This window comes from Podarcis pityusensis (genome assembly GCF_964106645.2).
Source record: "Podarcis pityusensis genome assembly, chromosome: 9".
In the NCBI taxonomy this organism is placed as follows: domain Eukaryota; kingdom Metazoa; phylum Chordata; class Lepidosauria; order Squamata; family Lacertidae; genus Podarcis; species Podarcis pityusensis.
In genome coordinates, this window is record NC_138034.1 from 71,771,450 (window position 1) to 71,796,759 (window position 25,310).

Consider the following 25,310-nt stretch of genomic DNA (forward strand, 5'->3'; position numbering starts at 1 on the left):
ACTGAGCTCTTGAAATCAGTGGAATTGACTGACTTAAAGGATCTACTGAGAGTATGAGTTATTTGGATAAAGCCAAACACATTAAAAGTCTACACTTAGAACTTCTTAAGGTATATCAAACAGATTGAATTTAAACTCTTAGATTTTTTTTAAAAGGAAGAGAAAACTAGTCTGCTAACCTTCTTAATGGAGTGCTTTCCATTTTATAGGTAATTCTGAATTCTAGGTTGATTTCCCCCCATTTATCTCCAGGAGGGTTCTGTTGCCAAATCTGCAACAAGAGATGTGTTGGGTTGGCTCGCTTTGCACATCATGACGCCCTAGGTTGCGTAACAGAAAGCTGGTGTATCTGTTTTCATCTGGCACTATCCTCTTGCAAGTGGAGGGTATCAGAGTTATAAAAATTGCAGCGTTTTCATGTTTGCTGGATCAGGCAATGATTTTTTGGCGAACGCTTGCAAAAGACCGCCATCCGCCCCTGTTGATGATGGAATTTTTGGCCGGGGTATCCCTGACTATCGATGGGAGAGCTTAATTCTCATTTTCATGAGAACCTCCCTCATTCACACTTCCATACATAATATGCAAATCAAAGTGAAGCAACCTTCCGAAATATCACGCGTCTCTGAATTTTGCAAAAAATAATAATTTATTCAGCTGCAAAAGGTGTGTATAAGGAGGAAGCCTACATATAAATGTATAAGTTAGTAAAAAAATAAATAACATGGAATTCATTATGCCAGGAGAGATTGCTTGGGGAAAATGTGTGTCGTAGGCAAAACTGCATACAAAAGCATATAAATTTGAGGGAAAGCACACTAAACTTGTGACTTTTTAAAGAGTAAAATAAAGACCTTAAAGAAATGGCAGGAATGTGGTGACTGAGTATGATTGCAAAGGGGAAGAAACTGAAACAGATTTACCCACCCCTATCCCAGACCTATAGACTATGGCCTTGGCTCGCGAGTGTTCAGGTTTTGTGTTAACGTACGAATAAATGTACGTTTATTCTGGAGCCTCTGTTCTTGCATTGGTGTACAACATGGCCAGCTGCGACTATTGCTCGCATGCCACCTGGTTTGTGTGGGCGCTTTTCGGCTCGTGAAAGGCTGCTTCTGAAATCACCACATCCACCTACAGTTGGAAGTTCGACAGGGTGCAAGTCTGTAAGTGTTTGGGAAGTGAAACCGATTTTTCTAGCTGGGATTCTTGCGTACAAACGTTTTTACTTGTCGAATGCACGTGCTCAGGTCGGTTATGTAATTCGGTAAGATGCAACGAGAAAGTAAGTGGGTGTCGTTGTGTTGCAATGGCGTCTTTGTTTATGTTTGATTTGGTCACACATCTCATTATTATTACTGTGTTTCTTTCCATGGGATGGGTGGCGGGTTTGGCAGAACTACTGTGTGCAAATGGAATTTAATTGATGCTTGTCTTGGGGGGGAAAGTCAACCGTGAATACTTTTTTTTGCAACAGCATAACCTGTGTGCATTTTGGACACTCACACTTCTGGGCCAAGGGATTACCCTTTCTGCTTTACCCTTCTTATTTATTTGGTGCCATCAGATGCCAAGGAAATAAACAACTATCTGACTTTTAGAAAACACCTGAAAGCAGCCCTGTTTAGGGAAGTTTTTAATGTTTGATGTTTTACCGCGTTTTTAATATTCTGTTGGGAGCCGTTCAGAGTGGCTGGGGAAACCCAGCCAGATGAGTGGGGTATAAATAATTTTTAAAATATTATTAAATTATTATTACGAACACTAGACTAAGATTGAGGGGCCTGAGTTTCATGTCCCACAGAGCCTGCAGTCTAAATGTTTGATGCTGGATTGGTTAGAAATTCAGATATATAAGCTAGGTTCCAATTGGTTCCTTAAACCAAGGTTGCAGCCGCCAAAACGAAATGTCTAGTTGCCATTTTTGGGCAAGACGGATCTCAAGTCTTCTTTTTCAAATGATAGACTGGCTGTGATTGATTCTCAGTTGAACATCTGGCTAGTTCAGATGACAACCTTGAGCCGGGTTAACAGCTTTGAGAACTTGAAGAAAAGTCACTTGAACCAGGGACAGTCTACGTATGTATTGGCCCGTTCTGACCTCTTTTTATTAACAGTGACACAGATAATTCATAACGTAAGACTATACCTCACAACTGTGAGCAGGGCAGTGGGGCAATTGTAGTAGACGAGCTACAACAACTAACTACAGTGATACCTCAGGTTACATATGCTTCAGGTTACAGACTCTGCTAATCCAGAAATAGTACCCCAGGTTAAGAACTTTGCTTCAGGATGAGAACAGAAATTGGGCTCCAGCGGCGTGGCAGCAGCAGGAGGCCCCATTAGCTAAAGTGGTGCTTCAGGTTAAGAACAGTTTCAGGTTAAGAACGTACCTCCGGAACGAATTACCGTATTTTTTGCTCTATAAGACTCACTTTTTCCCTCCTAAAAAGTAAGGGGAAATGTGTGTGCGTCTTATGGAGTGAATGCAGGGTGCGCGGCTATCCCAGAAGCCAGAACAGCAAGAGGGATCGCTTCTTTCACTGCTCAGCGATCCCTCTTGCTGTTCTGGCTTCTGAGATTCAGAATATTTTTTTTCTTGTTTTCCTCCTCCAAAAACTAGGTGCGTCTTGTGGTCTGGTGCGTCTTATAGAGCGAAAAATACGGTAAGTACTTAACCCGAGGTACCGCTGTATACCATTGTTCACTGCTCCTGCTCAGGCTGCACAGAAAAAGCAATTTGGCCCCAGAAATTCATTCCAACTGTGCAGATAAAATATAACGGATGGAATTTTACAGCATGGGGTGTTAGTGTGTGAAAACAGTCCAAATCCAAGGGTCCCCCAATGCTGGAGATTTCAGGCACCCTCCTGGTACCCAGCCATCTTCTTCACTTTGTCGAAAGTGGTTGAAAGCCAAGTGTAGCCTGGTGCCCAGGTAATTTCAAACACTGGAAGTGTGGGTTGTTAAGGGACATACAACTATTGCTAACTTTATTGTAGCACTTTTGGGGGGGAAATGCATGGGTTTTTCCCCTCCCAGTCATCCAGAGCCACACTAAACTCTCCTGACTTTTGAAGCCAAAACTGTTTTTGGCTGAGGTCCTTCTGAGCTGGAACTGAATGAATACTTCCATATTGAATCTTTGCGGCTGGCCTAGAAGCTCCTATCGCGACTTGCAAACTTGGGGATGAATTCAAGTGAAGGTTGGAGCAAAACTCTGTAAAGCGATCCAAGTGCAGTGGTAGCTAAATTGCACGGCAGAACTTGGTGCTTTGATGATGGCAGCTCCTCAGAGCCGCAGTGTTGCACCTCCAAAGCACGGTTGCAATTTGTTTCGGTACAAATGCTCCACTCGTGTGTAGCGGTACCGAGAGAGAAATCTTGAAGCACGCAGACAACTTTCGAGGCTCTTTTCGGAATTAACTGCTGAGAGAGATAACTTGGAAGTGAAAAAGCGCTTGCTATGAGCTGTTTTCCGTGAACGGCCTAAGTCTGTTATCTATCCTCTTGTGGTTTATGTCTTGATGGCTTATAAAGCAGCTGTTTCCAAAACGTCTGACAGCTGAAGCACAATCCTCTGCACTGCTGGATGAAAACATCACTCCTTGCAGCCAAAAATTGTTTTATTTTTAAAGTGTGTAACACTTGCCCCATCCCCTTGGAGCATCTTCTGTCTTAGGAAAGGAGTATGTAGCTGCTCATTACTAGTCTCCGATGAATGGCAGCGGCTGTCCAAAGCCTCAGGCAGAGAACTCTTTCCAACATTGGCCACCAGATCTCTTTTAACTGGGGGTGTCGGGGAACGAACCTGGAGTTCTCAGCATGCCACATCCATGCTGTTCCACAGAACTGTGGTGTCTCCAAATTTCTGCACGAATCCCTGATGTGGATATCCCTGCTGCTTAGAACAAGGCAAACCCAGGGCAGAAACTCATGCAGAGATGCAACAGCCAGTCTCCTCTGTGTGCATCCAATTCAGTCTGTGTGTCCTTGGTACCTGTAAAAAGCATTAAGGCGAGTTGTAGATCAAGCTAGGGAGTGGGAGACTGGAGCTGTGGGAGAAATTCCCCATGCAGTTTGCAGAGTTTGTAAAACCCTAGGCTGTTGTTTAGGCGTTTAGGCGTGTCTGACTCTTCGTGACCCCATGGACCAGAGCACGCCAGGCACTCCTGTCTTCCACTGCCTCCCACAGTTTGGTCAAACTCATGCTGGTAGCTTCGAGAACACTGTCCAGCCATCTCGTCCTCTGTCGTCCCCTTCTCCTTGTGCCCTCCATCTTTCCCAACATCAGGGTCTTTTCCAGAGAGTCTTCTCTTCTCATGAGGTGGCCAAAGTCTTGGAGCCTCAGCTTCACGATCTGTCCTTCCAGTGAGCACTTAGGGCTGATTTCCTTCAGAATGGAGAGGTTTGAACTTCTTGCAGTCCATGGGACTCTCAAGAGTCTCCTCCAGCACCATAATTCAAAAGCATCAATTCTTCGGCGATCAGCCTTCTAGCCGCATCATTAAAAGTCCCTTCTCAGAATGAAGGATGCTCGGGGAAGACAGCCCAGCAGAGCTTCCCAGGGTGTTCGCATTGCTGCCACCTTTGAATTGTTTCTGAATTGATTGGATCTGATGGCATGACGGCTACCTGGGACCTCCGTTGTTAGAAAGAATGCCAGCCGCTGGAGAACACCTGTGGCAGGGATCTATTGCCTTCATGCCTCTCTCGGGGGCTTCCCAACAGCATCTCTTTGCTCATGGTGCAAAGCAGGATCAGGCCTTGGGTCTGATGCAGCAGGGCCCTTCTTAAGCCCTGCTGAGCTTGCAGATCTGTGAGTGAAGCAAAATCCCGTTTTCGTTGGGGCTGAAAACCCTGAATCATTTAATTGTGACTCTCTCCTGCCTCTTCTCCCATACCTCTCGAGACAGCATGCATGGAAGATATTGGGTGGCCTCCCACACAGGCGCTGAGCAAGATCCCAGACCTGGGTGCCTTCGGGCTGTAGACTTGCAACCAGATCGTCATGGAATGCCGAGTCCCTGCTGTGTTGCCAGGCGCCCAGAACGTTCTCCTGGCATGTTTTCTCCTAAGCACTCGCCTCTATGACGCTGGTGAGGTTCTCAAGCTACCCCATACTATGGCAGGAATTCACCTTGGGCGCATGCTTGCACATCTCCTCTTCTTCCCCTGCCTTCCTCATTTATTTAAGCCAGGCAGCTGCATGGGGATCCCAGAAGCTATACCGCGGTGTGTGTTTGTTGCCAGTAATTTCAAAGCAGTGCAATAGGTCATTCACTCCCCTAACTGAATGCTATATGTCTTGGGTCTCATCTGATTTCCTCAAAATAAGCAGTCACGGCGTCTGTGCGTTGCCTGAGGTCTACACACACATTTCACAACGATCTTTTGTCCACAACATCTCCTGTTCCGTACACAGTGGTACCTTGCTTGTCGAACGGCTTGGCTCCCAAACAAATTGGATCCTGAACACCGCAAACCTGGAAGTAAGTGTTCTGGTTTGCGAACATTTTTTGGAAACCGAATGTCCAACGCAGCTTATGCGATTTATGATTCAGTGCAAGAAGCTCCTGCAGCCAATTGGAGGCCACGCCTTGGTTTTCAAACGGTTCCGGGAGTCGAACAGACTCCCAGAATTGATTAAATTCAAGAACCAAGGTACCACTGTATAAACATCCAGATAATAATAAATAATAATAAATATTTATTTATACCCCGCCCTTCCCAGTACAAAAACCAGGCTCAGGGCAGCTAACAACAAATTGAAAACACAATTGTAAAAGCAGCATAAAATGCAGTATAAAAACATGAATAACAATAAAATTCAAAATTCAAAAATCAATTTAGGGGAAATAAGCATTAGATAATCCCCAGGGCTAGCTGGCTGAATTGGTCCTACTTGGGCCAGTGAGGAGGCCAGGGGAGAATTAGCTGTGGGGTCTCAGAGCGGGTGATCTTCATAAAAGGGGAGCGGGAGGGAAGAGAAGGGAAATAAAAGATCAGGCTGAATTTAAATTTAAGGCCAGGTGGAATAGCTTTGTCTTACAGGCCCGACAGAAGGAGGTTAAATCCTGAAGGGCCCTAGTCTCATGGGGCAGAGCATTCCACCAGGTCGGAGCCATCACTGAAAAGGCCCTGGCCCTGGTGGAGGATAGTCTGACTTCCTTAGGGCCCGGGACTTCTAAACTATGGTTATTCATGGACCTTAAGGTCCTCTTCAGGGCAGACCAGGAGAGGCAGTCCCGTAAATACGAGGTAGAGATTATTGCAGCCTCCCACAGACTACTGCAGCCCTCCCAGGTGCAAAGTTAAGAGAGAAGCCTGTCTGAAATCCCTTGCGAGTCAGTACATACAATGCACCAAGATAGTATTAAGACCACTTTGTATGTTCCTGTTGATGGACTTTGGAGTCCAACGTCCCATAGAAGGAGCCCTGCAGGGTGGCGAAAGGATAATTCTTTAGCTGTGGATTGTTACGCAGTAGGATCCTTTTGGCGCCGTTGATCATGGGAACGTTTGTGTGTGGCAGGCTAGCAGGGTGTGTGTGTTGTTTTGCTTTTTGGCTGCAAAGTCCTCTTTTTTTAAAAAAAATGCTGGCAGAAGAATGAAGGCCTCTAATTCCTTATAATGAGATCAAGGGCTTAATGGCTTAAAATGCTTAGAAAATTGTGGAGATTATCTTAGTCCCCTTGCCCCCTCCCTTGTCAAATATGACAGTGCAGGGGTGTCCATGCAGACAAAAATCACGTCTTGCAAATTCTGCTCACCAGCAGTGAGGCGGTTCCCCCACCCTCAACCAGTGAGCGGAAAATAGCAAATGGTCATGGTAAACTCCACCCACTCAGTTTTATGCTGCAGAAGGATGCGAAGTCCTCTGGTGCTGCGAATAACAACAACAACAACAGCAACAATTATAATAATAATAATTTATTTTTTGTACCCCGCCCATCTGGCTGGGTTTCCCCAGCCACTCTGGGCAGCTTCCAGCAAAGATTAAAAATACATTAAAATGTCACACATTAAAAACTTCCCTGAAGAATTCTTCTAAATGTCAGGTAGTTGTTTATCTCTTCGACATCTGATGGGAGGGCGTTCCACAGGGCGGGCGCCACTACCGAGAAGGCCCTCTGCCTGGTTCCCTGTAGCTTTGCTTCTCGCAATGAGGGAACTGCCAGAAGGCCCTCGGCGCTGGACCTCAGTGTCTGGGCAGAATGATGGGGGTGGAGACGCTCCTTCAGGTATACTGGACCGAGGCTGTTTAGGGCTTTAGAGGTCAGCACCAACACTTGGAATTGTGCTTGGAAACGTACTGGGAGCCAATGTAGGTCTTTCAGGACCGGTGTTATGTGGTCTTGGCGGCTGCTCCCAGTCACCAGTCTGGCTGCCGCATTCTGGATTAGTTGTTGTTTCCAGGTCACCTTCAAAGGTAGGCCCACATAAAGCGCATTGCAGTAGTCCAAGCGGGACATAACCAGAGTATGCACCACTCTGGCGAGACAGTCTGCGGGCAGGTACGGGCTCATCCTGCATGCCAGGTGGAGCTGGTAGACAGCTGCCCTGGACACAGAATTGACCTGCGCCTCCATGGACAGCTGCGAGTCCAGAATGACTCCCAGGCTGCACGCCTGGTCCTTCAGGGGCACAGTTACCCCATTCAGGACCAGGGAGTCCTCCACAGCTACCCGCCTCCTGTCCCCCAAGAACAGTACTTCTGTCTTGTCAGGATTCAACCTCAATCCATTAGCCGCCATCCATCCTCCAGCCCTGCCCAGGGCTTTGCTTTGGAAAGGGTTTGGAAGCCAGGCTGTGCGGTCTCGTCCATTCTTCCTGGATGCATCATGGACTGCAAACTGCAAACTCTTCTCTGTTGCAACTGCACAGGAAGCAAACATATGTTGTTCACTGAATTACGTAAACGCAGCAGAGGCTCTTTAAGGGAGGCACAGAGAGTTGCAAGCCTTTAACCGGGGGGGGGGGGGGGTGGCTTTTGTTCGCTTGTAAAGTTTATATGTCACTTTTCTGACAGTACCAGTCTCCAAGGTAGTTTATTACAGTCATAGACCAGCATAAGTAGAGTGTAGTGCAATCATTTAAAATCTGTAAAACGTTTTGGAAAGCTAAAATTATTAAAACAGAAGGTATATATAAAAGACTAAAAGAATCTAAAAGAAGGGTTAGGAGCATTAAACGGAGAATGTGGAAGAGCATAAAAGGTTAGTATATAAAAGGCTATGGCTATCAATTCACAGAGCTCTCTGATATGAGTGTTCATTACATCTGCTTCGTGGCACAGGTCATCAAAGGTAGTTAATGAAATATCAAAGCATAATCCAGATAGCAGGCTAAAGTTTATTGTATTCTGTTATAGGCCATCAAAACAGCTATGTGAGAGCACTTGGAAGAACCCTAAGAAGGAATAGTTAACAGCAGTTAAAGGGGAAAAAATATTATTATTATTATACCACCCTTTATCAAAAGGTCCCAGGGTGGTGTACAACATTAAGAACACATTTAACGGAGCAAAAAAATAAAAACATAAAACATAATAATAAAATTAATCACGATAACAGTCCCCCCCTCCAGCTTTAATGTACACATCAAATTAAATTACTCTTCCTTTTAAAAGAAAAAGGACAGAAGTTGCCTGACATCATATATATATATATATATATATATGTGTGTGTGTGTGTGTGTGTATATCACTGCTGGAAAAGGATTTCTCAATCAAGATTTTGTGTTCCTCTTTGAGAATCATGGCTTGTATGCATGTCTCAAAAGGCAGAAGCTGGACTGTGTTGCACCCAGAATGGAGATCTCCTGCGGTTTACTACAAAGGGCATCCTGAGCAGGGAGAGAGTAAAAGGGAAAGTCCATGTGTGTGTTCAGTGACCGCACACGAGGATACTAACCATTGCAAAACTCTTTTTCAGTAGGTCTTGCCTGAAGCTCCCCACCTCCCCAGAGCTGGCTATGCCTCCTCCTCTTCTGGCTCTTTCCCAAGCAATCTGAGACTGCGTCTGCTTGTTAATACTACTACTACTACTACTACTACTACTACTAATTTATTTATTTATACCCCGCCCATCTGGCTGGGTTTCCCCAGCCACTCTGGGCAGCTCCCAACTGAATATTAAAAACACAATACAGCATTCAACATTAAAAACTTCCCTAAACAAGGCTGCCTTCAGATGTCTTTTGAAAGTAAGATAGTTGCTTATTTCCTTGACATCTGACAGGGCAGGCACCACCACCGAAAAGGCCCTCTGCCTGGTTCCCTGTAACCTCGCTTCTCGCAGGGAAGGAACCGCCAGAAGGCCCTCGGCGCTGGACCTCAGTGTCTGGGCAGAATGATGGGGGTGGAGACGCTCCTTCAGGTATACTGGGCCAAGGCTGTTTAGGGCTTTAAAGGTCAACACCAACACTTGGAATTGTGCTCAGAAACGTACTGGGAGACAGTGCAGGCCTTTAAGGACCGGTCTTATATGGTCTCGGCGGCCACTCCCAGTCACCAGTCTAGCTGCCACATTCTGGATTAGTTGTAGTTTCTGGGTCACCTTCAAAGGTAGCCCCATGTAGAGCGCATTGCAGTAGTCCAAGCAGGAAATAACCAGAGCATGCACCACTTTGGCCAGACAGTCTGCGGGCAGGTAGGGTCTCATCCAGCATATGAAATGGAGCTGGTAGACAGCTGCCCTGGACACAGAATGGACCTGTGCCTCCATGGACAGCTGAGTCCAAAATGACTCCCAGGCTGTGCACCTGGTCTTTCAGGGGCACAGTTGCCCCATTCTGGACCAGGGAGTCCTCCACACCCGCCCACACCCTGTCCCCCAAGAACAGTCCTTCTGTTTTGTCAGGATTCACCCTCAATCTGTTAGCTGCCATCCATCCTCCAACCGCCTCCAGACACTACACAGGACCTTCACTGCCCTCACTGGTTCTGATTTAAAAGAGAGGTAGAGCTTTTGCTGCTGCCACTTCATGCCTCTCCAGGTTCTTGGAAACTAGGGGAAGAGGAGACCTTGTTGCGCCAGGATGGGGAGACAGCTGTGCCTCTTCACCACCTTTGGCCTCCCCCATGCCCCTCTCCTGCTTCGACTTCTGCCTCTGCTTTTGGAGTTATTAGAAAAAACATTATCTCCATGGATTTGGTTGTGCGAAAGGCCTAAGGAGCAGAGCGGCTGCTTCCCAGTGGTCTTACTCCATGAAAATCAGTTGCCGAAACTGAAATTCCAGACACCTGCTCACAGCCGTTCCCGTCCTCTCCAGGGCTTTCCCCATGCAAACGGAGACCGCGCCTGCATACGGACAACCTCTCCTCCGCCCTTTTCATGCCTCTTCTGGTTCTGGGAGAGAAGTGGGGAAGGGAGCTAGTTGCAGCAGGACAGGGGACCCCACTCTTCTGCATCCAACTCATCCATTACATCCCATCGCCCCCTAGCCAGCATGACAAGCAGTCACAGATGAAGGAAGTTGTAGTCCCACAAGATCTGGAGGGTGCCATGTTGAACCATCCCTGGCATAGCCAGTGCAGAACTAGTTGGGCTATTGGTCTGCTGTGGAATAAGACAACTTCCTGTGTTTACCACTGATCTCTGGCGGCAGTCTCTCCTGGCACCCTTGTTTTGCACTGTAATTCCCACCAGCCAGCAGTTGTAGCCAGAAACATCTCCAGGATGGCAAAAGCTGCTCTGGTGCCCACAGCCGCCTAGGGCGTGAACGTGTAAAAGCGAAGATTATTGTGGAGATTGTGTGTACTCTCCTAAACTTCCCCATCAAAATGCAGAATCTTGCTGGCTAGCGAAGGGGGGGAGGCGGGAATCAAACCTGCCTGTCTTGTTTGATTTTTATTCTGAGTGTCGTAATCTTGGCTCTGACTCCGCAGCTAGGTGTTTCTCATTGGCAGAGGAAGGAAAACCATTCCTGCTGCCCAGGATTTTCTAGACATGTGGCGTGTGGGGTTTTCGAAATGATACGTAACAATGAAGGAGTCACGTTTTCAAACATGCAGTGTTCCCTTTTGTAGACAGGCTTGTGCAAAGTCATCTGTAAGCCTGCCAACAATAGCTACCGTGACAGTATTTTTAGCAAGCTTGTTCCACGAGTTCGGTTTACAATGTCAAATATGTCAGTCTTACTGAAGCTGAGATGCCTCTCTGATTCAAGGCAACTCTTTTGTTATTTATATATCTATAATAAAAGTGGGGGTGCGGGTGGCGCTGTGTTCTAAACCACAGAGCTTAGGGCTTGCCGATCGGAAGGTCGGCGGTTCAAATCCCCACGACGGAGTGAGCTCCTGTTGCTTGGTCCCTGCTCCTGCCAACCTAGCAGTCCAAAAGCACGTCAAAGTGCAAGTAGAAAAATAGGTACTGCTCCGGCAGGAAGGTAAACGGCGTTTCCGTGCGCTGCTCTGGTTTCGCCAGTAGCAGCTTAGTCATGCTGACCACATGACCCAGGAAAACTGTCTGCGGACAAACGTCTGCTTCCTCGGCCAGTAAAGCGAGATGAGCACCGCAACCCCAGAGTTGTTCGCGACTGGACTTAATTGTCAGCGGTCCTTTATCTTTAACTTATAATAAAAGTAGCTAAGCTTGTTCATAAAAGAAAAAGGAAACTCCCAAATCCTGAAAGACCTACGTTGGCTCCCAGTATGTTTCCGAGCACAATTCAAAGTGTTGGTGCTGACCTTTAAAGCCCTAAGTGGATACCTGAAAGAGCATCTCCAACCCCCTTGTTCAGCCCGGACACTGAGGTCCAGCGCCGAGGGCCTTCAGGCGGTTCCCTCCCTGCAAGAAGCAAAGCTACAGGGAACCAGACAGAGGGCCTTCTTGGTAGTGGCGCCTGCCCTGTGGAACACCCTCCCATCAGATGTCAAAGAGATAAACAACTACCTGACATTTAGAAGACATCTGAAGGTAGCCTTGTTTAGGGAAGTTTATAATGTGTGACATTTTAATGTATTTTTAATCTCTGTTGGAAGCTGCCCAGAGTGGCTGGGGAAACCCAGACAGATGGGCGGGGTACAAATAATAAATTATTATAATATTATTATTATCATTATGGTTGGGCAACACCTGTCCAAGCAAAAAGTCACAGAATAGAATCGCAGAATCATAGAATTGTTTAGTTGGGAAGGGACTCCTAGAGTCATATATTCCAACCCCCTGCAATGCAGGAATCTCAACTACAACAGGGTTCCTCTCTAAAGTTTGACCGTTACAGTAAAGAACTGTTCCACAGTAGATGGACCTTCATTGGCGGTTATATGAGAAAATAAAATATTAAGGACAATGTTAAAAAGAAAAAAGAAAAGTGCAAAAATTAGACTGGACATTGCGGGTGTGAAGTCTCCATGTAGACTCTTCTCCAAGTTGGAGACTGCAGACAGAAATAGGCCTCTGGCCGATGCTGCAAGTATCAGGTTGTACCTAGAATTCTTGGATCAAGAAGCAATGGCTGATCCCCGTTTCTGAAAATATAAAGGCTGGCTGTGTCCCGGAACCTTGCATGTAACTCGAGACCTTCAGCGCCAGAGAGTAATAATTCAGTCGGTGCTCTCTCCCTCTTAGAACTCGGTGTTTATTAATTGTTTTGATGCTGCTTCGTTTTCCGAAATACACACAGCAGTGCGAGGGCCAGGGGTGGGCTTGTCACCTGAGAGCGATCACTAATTGACTCCGAGGGCTGCCCCCCATTTCTGTCCTCATTGAGTGTCGTCAGTTTGGAAAGTGGGGGATGCCAAGACTTGCGGCAAGGCTTTTTTTTCAGTGGCGTTGATTTCTGTCCGTCGTCATCTCATTATTCCGTCAAATCAAAGTACAAGTCTGTCAAACTATTATTACAACTAAAGAGAAGGCCCAAGAGATAGTGCAAATGACGCACTGCAGGAGTAATGATAGCTCCTGAAGCGAATGAAGACCTGGTTTCAAACACCTCAAGGGACATCAATTAGCCATCCCTGGTCAAGTTCTGTACTCAGGAAAGATTCTGCACCTTGTGTCGATTCTTCGTCATCCGTGCTGTGCTGCGTTTGCCATTGTGTATTATTGTCATCTGTGTAATTCTCTTTGGCTTTGTTTAGTCACGGCAAAATGCTCTGGAAGGTGCTGGCATCTTGCCCCCGACCTCTGAAAGTCACCAGCCGCTTCTTAAATTGCACCGGACGTTCCCCATGCATTCTTCATACGTTATCTGCGCTACCGTAAGAGTTAGGGACTTCCTATTTGAAACAAAGCAGGGTTGCCAGGAAGCCGTCTTTTTGTGCGTCACAAAGCCTTCGGTGTTCTTTCTGCAGTTCCTCGGAATCGCAACACACCTCTGGGGACACATCTGGTCTTCCTTCGCTGTAATGGGCACAGCGCTTAGTGGTTGGGGCAGATTTCCTCTTTCGCTTTCCTCTTCTTCTTTTCTTGCATTCTACATTAGAGGGAACAGCTGCTCAGATACAGTCTCAGGAAAGGGAGGGCTGATTCCACAAGCCCTTAAACGTAAGGTCATCAAAAGAGCCCGCTGAATCAGGCCTGCGGCTCTCTCTCCCTGTGGTTCCCAGAAAGTGATATTCAGAAGCATTTCTGCCTCTGACCGCAATGGCAGAGCATAGCCACTTGGCCAGGAGCCATTGGTAGCCGTCCCCGTCTCCATTAAATTGTCCAATCCTCTTTTAAAGCCATCCCAGTTGTTGGCCGTCGCTGCCTCCTGCAGCAGGGAGTTCCTTAGTATTTATGGGACCTCCTCTCCTGGTCTGCCCCGCAGAGGACCTTAAGGTCCATGAATAATCATAGTTTAGAGGTCCTGGGCCCTAAGGAAATCAAACTATCCTCCACCAGGGCCAGGGCCTTCTCAGTGATGGCTCCAACCTGGTGGAATGCTCTGTCCCATGAGACCAGGGCCCTGCAGGATTTAACCTCCTTCCACAGGGCCTGTAAGACAGAGCTATTCCACCTGGCTTTCAATTTGAACTAAGCCTGATCTTTTATTCCCCTTCTTTCCTTCCCTCTCCCCTTTTTATGAAGATTACCCGCTCTGGGATCCCACAGCTAATTCCCCCCTGGTCTCCTTGCTGGCCCAAATAGGACTAATTTAGCCAGCTAGCCCTTGTGATCATCCAATGTTTATTGGGTGGATTTCCCCCCTAAATTGATTTTTGAATTGTGAATTTATTGTTATTCATGTTTTATACTGTATTTTAAGCTGTTTTTTGTTGTATCAATTAAAGTGTTTTAAATTTGTTGTTAGCCGCCCGGAGCCCGGTTTTCTGAACCGGGAAGGGCGGGGTATAAATAAAAATTTATTATTATTATTATTATTATTATTATTATTAGTTTAACCATTTACTGTGTGTAGTATTTTCTTTTCTCCATCCGGAACCTCCCGAACCTTCGATGCCCACAAGTTGCAGTGTTGCAGACTACATCCATCTTCATTGCGGGGAAAAGTATTTCTATTTTCCCAGTCAGCTGTAGCAATTGATTTTTTCATGTGGCACCAACTTGCCTTCCACTCTGTATCTGCCCTGTCAGCTGCAGCGGCTTCTACCTCTCTGGTTTTTTGTGCTCTTTAAAATACAGGTTAATATTTAAATGGGGTGGGGGGGTGGGAAGGTAAGCCAGCTGTTTTTAATGTGTGTTTGTTGTAGAAGCAAATCCAAACATCTTCCTACCTGCATATCTAAGCTGGAAAGGCTGCCAGTTTGTTTCCTGTGTAAGTTAATATTTTTCTCCTTAGGTCAACATTCGTAGTGTCTAAAATGAGGTGGGACAAGGAGGAAAAACATTGATGTGAAACATAATCTAGTTACTTGAAAAGAGGAGTTAATGTTTGGACTGTGGGTCAGTTTTGCTCGCTTGAGGGACCATCTCTCTCTCTTATTTTAGTTCCCTCAACAGTATCCACCTTTCCTGTGTCATCAGCGGCATAACCCAGAGGTTTTCCAGATGTTGCCACGCTATAATTCCCATCACCCCTGATGGATGTCGGAGTCCAGGATTTTGTGGAAGGTCACTACCTCCCCATCCCTGGCACAGCCATTTCGTCCTTTCTCCCAACTATAATCAGAATAAAAAGCATGCATTTGTGTACATTCAATCCTTACGGCATTAATTTTCCCCTCTCCTTGTTGTCTCACCCAGGGCTTTCCCAAACTTGGGTCTCCAGCTGTTTTTGGACTACAACTCCCATCATCCCTAGCTAGCAGGACCAGGGATGGTCAGGAATGATGGGAGTTGTAGTCCAAAAACAGACCCAAGTTTGAGGCACCCTGGTCTAGCATGTTGGTCTGCTTAACGCATACAGTCAAACCTCGGTTGTTGGACGTAATCCATTCTGGATGCCCGTTTGGCTTCCAAAATGTTCAGCAACCAAGGCGTGGCTTCTGATTGGCTGCAGGAGGTTCCTGTGCTCAAGCGGAAGCCGCGTCGGACATTCGGCTTCCAAAAACCAGAGCATTTACTTCCGGGTTTTCGGCCTTCAGGAGCCCAAACAGAGGCGTTTGGGAGCCGAGGTTTGAGTGTAACACTAAACCATGGTTTGTTTAACAAACCACCAATTGTCCTACAGATGATCAAATAAACCATGGCTCACCTTCTCCAAAGTTTTGTTTTGCTTTGTAGCTGTTTGTGCCTTTGTAGTCAATAGAGCATCCAAGTTTGGGTTAGCCAAGCAAACCATAGTTAAGAAAGGAAGCTGTGTGCGCACATGACGCCAAGCCATAGTTAAAACTAGCCAAGGTTCCTAGTTCAGCCACTGGGGAGGGTTTTCGCATAACACCAAGCCATTGTTTAATAAACCAGGCCGTTTTTAGACTGCAGAGTCTTTCGAGGACAGAGACCTGTCCCTCTCTCTCGGATGAGGTTACTTCATACCGTTCCCCCATACACTGCTGACCCTGTAGAAAGAACAATAAGTCTTCTTGGTTTCATTCGCCTTCCTGTATGTTATATAATCTCCTGTCAGTTCCAAGGATGAGCAGAAGTGATTCTAGCAGTTTAAAATCAATACTCCCATCCCTTTGTACGAAGAGACCCAAATTAATTTGTTCGGTTCCTCCCACACCAAAGAGGGTGTACCAAGGAAATTGCAAGTTACGTAAGCCCCCAGCTTGCAAGAGTGGTGACCTTCTGCTGATCACGCGGAGCAAGCGGGAAGTTTTCCTTGCCCAGTATTCAGTATTCCTGTTAATCCTGATTTCTTCTGAATGGCACAAGCGGTGCCGTTCCCCGGCAGGCCTGCGATAAATGAAAGCAAAACACTGGATATGACTGTTTGATCTCTTCCTTTCCCACCAATTGCCAGAAAACAAAGAAAGGGAAAAGTGAAACCTTCAAGGGACAGAGTGGGAGAGGAATGGAGTCTGAGTTTGTTGATTCCGCTCCACATTGCAAACCTAGAATGCATGATTAAATACCTTTTCCTGGGCAGATGGAACGTTTACCCTTGCTAATGGCAGACCATGCCTTCAAATCCTGCTTTCTGACCAATTCTGAACTGTGGTTCAGGTTCTGGGTGGTTCGTGGGCTAACTGTGGCCCTCCAGGCATTCCTGTCTGGCCCCCAGGGCTCTGCAGGCCACACCCGTCGCCAGCCCTGCCTCTCACGCTTGAGTTTCTTTTTCCTGTCTGGAACGTGCCTTCAAACTCTTCCTAATACCTCTTCCGGAGAGTACAAGACTCTTATCCTAAGGGCCGTGGATTCGAGACCCAAATTGGGTGAAAGATTCCTGCATTGCAGGGGGGGTTGGACTAGATGACCCTTGTGGTCTCTTCCAACTTTACAATTCTGTGATTCCTTGTGTGGAGAGGGGTGTTTATAGGAACTAGCCTACTGCTGTTGTTGGTATCCGTCCATCTCAAGAGACAATGGAGTGAGCTTCCAGGGGTGAAATCAAACTACAGTCATACCTCGGGTTACAGATGCTTCAGGTTGCGTTTTTTCGGGTTACGGACCTGCCGAAACCTGGAAGTTCCAGAACGGGTTACTTCTGGGTTTCGGCGCTCGCGCATGAGCAGATACGCTAAATCGCGCTTTGCGCATGCGCAGAAGCGCCGAATCACTGCCCATGCATGCACAGACGCGCCGCTGTGGGTTGCAAACATGCATCCCACACAGATCACGTTCGCAACCCGAGCATCCACTGTACAGTGGTACCTCAGGATACGAACGGGATCTGTTCCGGAGCCCCGTTCACATCCTGAAGCGAACACAACCCACATCTGCGCGGGTCGCGATTCGCCGCTTCCACGCATGCGTGTGACATCATTTTGACCGTCTGCACATGCGCGAGCGGCGAAACCGGGTCACTGTGGAGCGCAACCCAGAAGCGCTCATCCTGAAGTATATTCAACCCGAGGTATGACTGTACTTCATTAACAGCACCGAAGTGACTTCCCCGGGGTGCAAGCCTGGGCAGTGTACGTAGAAATCCTGGGCTGCCCAGAAGACAAGGCCCCCCTCTCAGCCTCACTGACGGGGTCCAAAGCATAGCAGAGCAATGCGTTTGACACCAACAGTTGCTGGAAGGAGACGTACAAGGCACCATCCAACCGCCTTAGGAACTGCAGATTTGTGTAGGGTTTACTCCTCAGCCTTTCCTTCTCCTGAAGGCAGTGGAGGTTTAGGGTGAGAGTTTTCCTTCACCTAGATGGGCTACCTCCCCAGGTTGATAGTTCCCCATCTGCCCCTCACTTCCATCTATGGGGCACGCAGAAACCGCCTTCTTGACCACTGGACCCATTCTCAGTCTCATCTGGTCAATCCTCCAGGACCCTGTCTTTGCATGCAGGTGAATTCCCTAGCTCGCCAAGGGCTTGAGACCCATCGGCTACCCTCACCTGGTTTAGCCGGCCAGTCAAAGCTGTTCCCTAGGTGTGGCTGCTGTCGCATGCTGGCAGCTTCCAGGAGCCACAGGTGAGAGCTGAGTGCAGGGTGGGCATCAAAGTTAGACAAACTATCCCAGAAAGTGCATGATGTGCTCGTCACCAGAGTTGTGACCCCTCCTCTAACACCCTTTATTCCCCACTGTAGAGTAGCCTGCTGTACAAAGGTAGAATTAACACCTGTGGCTCCACCCACTTTTCCTCTGGCCCCGCCCACTCTTGGCATACGGCCCCCAGAAAGGGAATGTGGCCCGTGGACATTGCAGGGGGTTGGACTAGATGCCTCTTGGGGTCCCTTTCAATTCTACGATTCTAACTGAAAAGGACTCTCCATCCCCGGTTTAGGTATTAAGGCACAGCCCTCAACCGTTACGGAAAACAAACCACCGTTAAGCATTACACCTCTTTGATTTTCAAGATCAATATTAGTTTATTGTGTAAATAATGGCCATTACGATCGCACTTGGGTCACAGGCTGTTTCAGCAGCATTTAAACAGGCAAACATATTCAAATTAACTCTTATTTTCTTCCTGGAAAGTGCATCTCTGTGCTCTTTCATTGCCACGGTGAAGCTGACCGCTTGCCATGCGGTCAGTTGTCCTTGAATGGTCAATTTTATTTTCATCACCGGCTCTTCAGCTTCCGTTGCCTGAGCAAATAAATTAAGTAGGAATTTATTCGTAGATAAAGCATGTATAGAGCTGTTCAAGGAAGAGGTATTCCATCACTAGTACCCAAACTTTTTTCCTCCATGGACCACTCAAAAATTGCTAAGGGTCTCAGTGGATCACTTAAAGGGATCTTTTTGTAATGCACCGCTGTTCTAGGTGCTGTGGGATTTTTAATTGTATTTCTGTTGCTTTTATTATATATTGCATTACCGTTCAACTTCCACAGAATTCAGATTGTAATACGATAAAATGCAGTTTTAAGAACAAAGAGGAGCAGTAAAAATACCCCTAACAATGTGAGTATTTGTTGCAATGGATGTGCCGTTTTCAACCATGAAGCATGTGGAAACAGTGTGGGAATTCCTGGCCCAGATGTTTCAGCATTTCTATCCCATGGAAGTGAAGCAGTGTGCTGCAGTGCTTAGAGTATCAGACTAGGACCAGGGATAGTTTGTAGTCTCTGTTTCAGAAGGGTCTTTTTGTAATGTCTGAAATATTGAAACTTTTGAACCATTAAGGCTCGTTGCACAGAGATAAGCAACGCAACCCTAACTTTGTCTGCTCAGAAGTTAAGTCTTACTGAATTCAGTGGGGCTTACTCCCATAGAAGTGGGTCTGGGATTGCACCTCTCAGCATGGAAATAGCTTTCCAAAATGTCTAATACTAATGTGCCAAAAAAAAGCCAGTGAAGCCTGGCTCTGTTCCATATCTTACTCAGTATTTTTTATTTATTTATGATTAATTAAGAGATGTTTGTAACTTTCCAACAAAATCCATGACACAAATATCCTGCAAAGCACAAACATTTCCTTTATTTTGGTGACTCCTATACGCTTTTTATAAAAAGGCTTTTCCAGATCTAGACCTACACTCCAAAAGCTGCCTTTTACAACTGCGTTTGGATAATTATTATTATTATTATTATTATTATTATTATTATTAATACCCCGCCCATCTGGCTGTGTTTCCCCAGCCACTCTGGACAGCTCAATAGAATATTAAGAACACGATAAAACATCAAACATTAAAAACTTCCCTAAACAGGGCTGCCTTCAGATGTCTTCTAAATGTCAGATAGTTGTTTATTTCTTTGACATCTAATGGGAGAACATTCCACAGGGCGGGCGCCACTACCGAGAAGGCCCTCTGCCTGGTTCCCTGTAACTTCGCTTCTCTGCCGCTGAGACCATATAGCACCGGTCCTACATTGGCTCCCAGTACGTTTCCGAGCACAATTCAAAGTGTTGGTGATGACATTTAAAGCCCTAAATGGCCTCGGCCCAGTATACCTGAAGGTGCGTCTCCACCCCCATCATTCAGCCCGGACGCTAAGGTCCAACGGCGAGGGTCTTCTGGCGGTTCCCTCCCTGCGAGAAGCGATATATTATTGTTGTTGTTGTTGTTATAGTGACATCATAGTGCTTTAAATGCACCGCATGACTGTGGCCTTAAATTGATCAGCTGTTGGGTTTGCTGTGCGTGCGTTTTGGGGGGTGTTGGAGGTGGAGGAACGCAAACGCAGAACGTGATGGAAACCCAGCTTCCAACAGGGCCAAAGTTGCCCTGGAGATAGCCTTTTGGTGAACTTGTCATTCGGAGGTTTGGGGTGGAGATGGTCGTGCCCTCCCTGCGCAGGACATTGGTCAATGCGTCCCCTCCCTCCCTCCTCCTCTCTCTCCCTCGCTATTTGCATTTTGTCAGCGCGGCCTGACGGTGTTGCAACTTTTACAGCGCCGTTTCCAAATCGGCCAGCTGATAAATGGGTAACTTTTCTGTCCTGGTTGCATAGTCTCTCCTCCTGATCATAAGTGGTCAAGGCAGGAAGGGGGCAGGGGGGCAAAGAAGGACCACACACACAGGCCAAGTGTGTTTGAAAGCAGTTGGCTAAGGAAGCTAAGCAGTTGACTCCTTACCTCTCTTACCCTGACCTGGCCACTGTGATCCATGCGACGGTCACCTCCAGACTTGATTATTGTAACTCACTCTACGTGGGGCTGCCCTTGAGACTGACCCAGAAACTCCAGCGGGTGCAGAATGCCGCGGCAAGACTCCTTACGGGGTCCTCGCCACGGGATCACATTCACCCGGTGCTATACCAGCTGCACTGGCTCCCGGTGGAGTACAGGATCATGTTTAAGGTGCTGGTTTTAACCTTTAAAGCCCTATACAGTGGTACCTCAGGTTACAGACGCCTCAGGTTACAGACGCTTCTGGTTACAGACTCTGCTAACCCAGAAATATTACCTCGGGTTAAGAACTTTGCTTCAGGATGAGAGCAGAAATTGTGCTCCAGCAGCGCGGCGGCAGCAGGAGGCCCCATTAGCTAAAGTGGTGTCTCAGGTTAAGAACAGTTTCAGGTTAAGAACGGACCTCCGGAATGAATTAAGTTCTTAACCCGAGATACCACTGTACGGCCTAGGACCCTCGTACCTACAGGACCGCCTCTCCTGGTATGTCCCACGGAGGACCTTACGGTCTTCAAAGAAAAACATCTTGGAGGTCCCGGGCCACAGGGAGGTTAGGCTGGCCTCAACCAGAGCCAGGGCTTTTTCGGCTGTGGCCCCGATCCGGTGGAACGGTCTGTCCCAAGAGACGAGGGCCCTGCGGGACTTGACATCTTTCCACAGGGCCTGCAAGACAGAGCTGTTCCACCAGGCCTTTGGCCAAGGCACAGTCTGACCCCCTCCTTCAGTAATCCTCACAGAACTCTAGCCCAATGGTTGCCATTAATTTGATTCTGAATTGATTTTAGAATGAATTGATTTTAGAATGCTGTGTTACTTTTATTGTAGTTAGCCGCTCTGAGCCCGGCTTCGGCTGGGGAGGGCAGGATATAAATAAATTATTATTATTATTATTATTATTATTATTATTATTATTATTATTAACTCAGCTGTATAAGCTAGGTGCCAAACAGCTCTTTAAGCCAGGCTTACAGTCACCAAAACGGAACGCCTAGTTGCCATTTGGTGGCCAGGCAGATCTCAAGTTGTATTTTTCATTCTGCGTGGCTTTTGGCTTCCGGAAATTCGTTTAACTGGACACTGAGTGAAGAAGCTCTCCCTTTGTCTGTCTTCCGTCGTTTTCCTCGGTTCTTGCCGGCACTGCGTTTTGCGAAACCACGCTGAGAATCTCTCCTCTTGCTTCCCTCTGGGGGAGAGAATAGGATCTGGCTCTTGGCATCGACCAGTGGGAACATAACGTAGCATTTTGGGATGATCGAGGATTAGATATTATTAGCTCTGTTCTGGGCAGCTGTTTCGCCCTGGCAGAAATCCCATACATGCACCCCATGTTGAAACCTCATGTTGTTGCCGTGTTGCCTTTTTAACCGGGGAGTCTCCCGAACCCCCATTGAAAACCTAAAAATTATATCCTAGGATGTGAGCCGACTTAAAGACTCTCTGCTGCCTCTCCTCCCATACGCCCCTTTTGCTCAAGTTAAAAAATAGTTACTTAGAAATTGCTACCAGCTGGAGCTAAGCCTCTCTGAACTTTCCCCTTCTTCTTTAAATAACGTTTGTGGTGTATTCTTGGCCAGTGTTTTGACATTTCTTGGAACCAACAAATCTCTCTCTCTCTCTCTCCCTCTCTCTCTCTGTCGCACACCGACACACAACACATGCACAATTATTTCCTTTTCACAGAACTGTAGAGTTGGGAGGGACCGTGAGGGTCATCGAGTCCAACCCCCCTGCAATGCAAGAATCTTTTGACCTAGGTGAGACTCGAACCCACGACCCTGACATTACGAGTCTCACGCTGGTTCAGACAAGGTACATTTCATCTCTGATTTTCCTTAGACTTTCCTTAGTTTCTTTCTTATCTTTTCCTTCTCCCGTAATTCTTTTGGGGTTTGAGACACTCTTTCTGCCTGGTGCTAAAAATCTGAGGAAATCCTACATGGAAAACTGTATTTCCCTGTGTGTAACAGCTGTTCCTTTCCAGTTTTCTGCAGACCTTTAAAAAACAAAGGGTGGTATTCAGCTAACTTGTATTCAGAGAAGACCCATTGAAGTCAATGGACCTAACTTGTTCATTCATTTCAATGGGCCTAGTCCGAATTCTTAAAACGTAGTCAAGTACCACCCAAACTGTTTAGGCAGCTAGGGAGGGCACTTTGCTGAAGATGGGTCACTGCACCGATCCTGCGTCGTCGTTTTGTTTTCCAAAGGGATAGCCATGTTAATCTGTGACAGCGAAACAAACCCAGAGTCCTGTAGCACTTTTAAAGATTAATTTGTTACGCCTTCAGCTTTTCTGGAGTAGAGTCTTGCCTCCTCAAAGGAACGTCCCTCCTTCATTTGCAGGTTTCTATATTCAGCGAGGAATTTTATTTTTAATGTTTTAGCCAAAGGTAGGGGCTGTCTTTACTCTCCCCCAGGGCTGAGAATGGGAAATGTGGTTGGAATTTGGCTGGGGATTTTTGTGGCAAAGTGGTTTTCTTTCCTTTGTGTCCATGATTTACTTTCCTTCAGGTGGACAGGCTTGCTTTTGCAATACATGCTTTTGCACTTGTGCGTTTTTCTTCTGGAGGAGAAGAAGACGAGTTTGGATTTGATATCCTGCTTTATCACTACCCTAAGGAGTCTCAAAGTGGCTAACAATCTCCTTTCCCTTCCTCCCCCACAACAAACACTCTGTGAGGTGAGTGGGGCTGAGAGACTTCAGAGAGAAGTATGACTAGCCCAAGGTGGCCACATGTGGAGGAGCGGGGAATCGAAACCAGTTCACCAGATTACAAGACTACTGCTCTTAACCACTACACTACACTGGCTCTCTGGTGGTCCTACAGTAGCCAGAGCCAGACCAACACTGGGCTCCCAACTCCCATCATCCAGTGTGGCCAATGGTTGGGGATGATGGGAGTTGTAGTCCAACTAGATATTGATGAGCGTCAAGTTGTCCACCCCTAATGCAGATCTAACATGGGATACTAAATGGCAGAGAAACAGGCATGCGGACCCTAACGGGTGTTTTCAAGCGTTTTGATCAAACCGCTAGGTTCTGAGGTTGATGTTGCCTCCTTTCCCAGGAAGGTACCAGTTCCTCTGGTTTGGGCTAAGCAGATGCATGTGAATTTTGAAATACAGAAGGTGTTTTGCCCAAGCCTGCAGAGAGTTTGGCCCCACCATCAGCCTGACAAAGACCTACCTCAGGACATCTCCAGCCTTCCATCTTCCATTGGTGACCACACGCTTGACGTGGTCAATGATTTTCTCTTCCTGGGCTCCACCATCAGCCTCACCATGGATGCTGCTAGCGGGGTGAACTGCGGCCTCTTGATTACTTGGACTGCCAGGGCAAAACAGGTGTAAAACACCGGCACCCTGTCTGTCTATAATTTTATTAACATCTATCTACAACTCCACTAGCATCTCTCGGCATTGTGAATAACACCAAACTTACCTTTTGTTGGTATCTTCATGAACTTATCTAAAAGACTGAGTTAAGCATTTGGAAACTCTATTGAAACCAGACATTATAAGTTCATTTTAGGCTGGGTAGTTCGCAAGTCTCTGTGGCTTTGTTTAATGTTTTGTATTTTTCTCAGAAGGTTGATAAAGCATGTATAATTATCGTTCTGTGTATATTAATCGCCAGCGTGTTGCACGAGTCGCTCTACTTCTCCATGGATGCTGAGCTGGACAAGCAGATTGGCAAGGCAGCAACGGCTCGCATCTCCAAAAGGACATGGGAGAATGCGATGCTAACGTCCAATTCCACGATGAAGGACGACCAGGTTTACATGTTGAGCACACAGCTTTATGGAAGTGAGTTGTGGGCAGATTAGAACCGCCAGGAGCAACACGTGGCAGGACAGAGTCCCCAGCAAAGATGTGCTCTCCCAAGCCCAGCATGTTCACACTTCTGTCTCAGCGACATCTGAGCTGGCTTGGTCATGTCTGCAGAATGGAAGATGGCAGGATTCCCAAAAATGGGCTCTTATGGGGAGCTGGCTTCAGGCTCCAGGCCCGTTGGCAGACCAACTCTGCGTTTCAAAGATGTCTGCAAACATGACAACATGGCTGGCAACACCAGCCATGTGAGAATCCCTTGTGCGGTGCCTGGAGGGAGAGAGTCAAGTCGGGCAGTGACTGGAGGAGGAATGACCACAGGGAGGAGTGCAGAGAGAATGAACTCCCTGGTGCATCTGCAGCAACACAACCGGTCGCCTTCGTCTGCCCCAGCTGCAACAAAACATGTCCCTCCTGTATTGGTCTCTACAGCCACAGCAGGCACTGCAAGTTCCAACCGTTTGACTTCACCCCCAAAGTCACACTCCTCTGTTGTCTCCCAAGACAGACGGATGCCAATCAGAAGGAGGCTGACACTCAGTTGTCAGGTGTCTTTTTAGTGTAATAATCTAAGTTTCCAGAGTTCGACGCTGACCACAATGGAACCTCAAGGTTTTTGAAAGCAACTGCAGGAAATCAATGTTAGGGCTGTGTATATCCCAAACATTCGCCTCGGGCATCCCCGACTCTGTTGTTGTCTCCCTGTGTTGTGGTTCAAGCAATATGGCTTTCAGTATTTCTTACTTCTTGCAGTCTTGCACCCTGCTGTAATTTTCCTTTCTGCCACTGCTGAGCTGTTTTGGTTTCTTTCTCCCTCTCCTTTTGATCTTCCTCATGGGCCAGCAGTCCTGTCTTTCCTGCAGAGGTGTGTCAACTTCCCCTGAAACAGATTGTGAACTGTGGAGGTTTCTCATCAGAGTTTGGATGGCCACCTGTCATGAATGCTTTAGTTGAGATTTCT

General features: G+C 47.0%; 1 protein-coding gene across 2 annotated transcripts in view; it reads left to right on the forward strand.

Moving 5' to 3' along the window:
• The window catches only part of RNF24 (ring finger protein 24), a 77,899-nt gene that overhangs the window by 19,646 nt on the left and 32,943 nt on the right, over positions 1–25,310 (forward strand). The window contains exon 2 of one of the 2 annotated variants that reach the window (XM_081021278.1): positions 22,199–22,327. The exons of the other annotated variant lie outside the window; for it this stretch is intronic. Coding sequence (XP_080877404.1) covers positions 22,251–22,327 — 77 coding nt within the window. The 5' untranslated portion in view covers positions 22,199–22,250. The remainder of the gene's footprint in view (positions 1–22,198; positions 22,328–25,310) is intronic. 2 annotated transcript variants of the gene reach the window in all.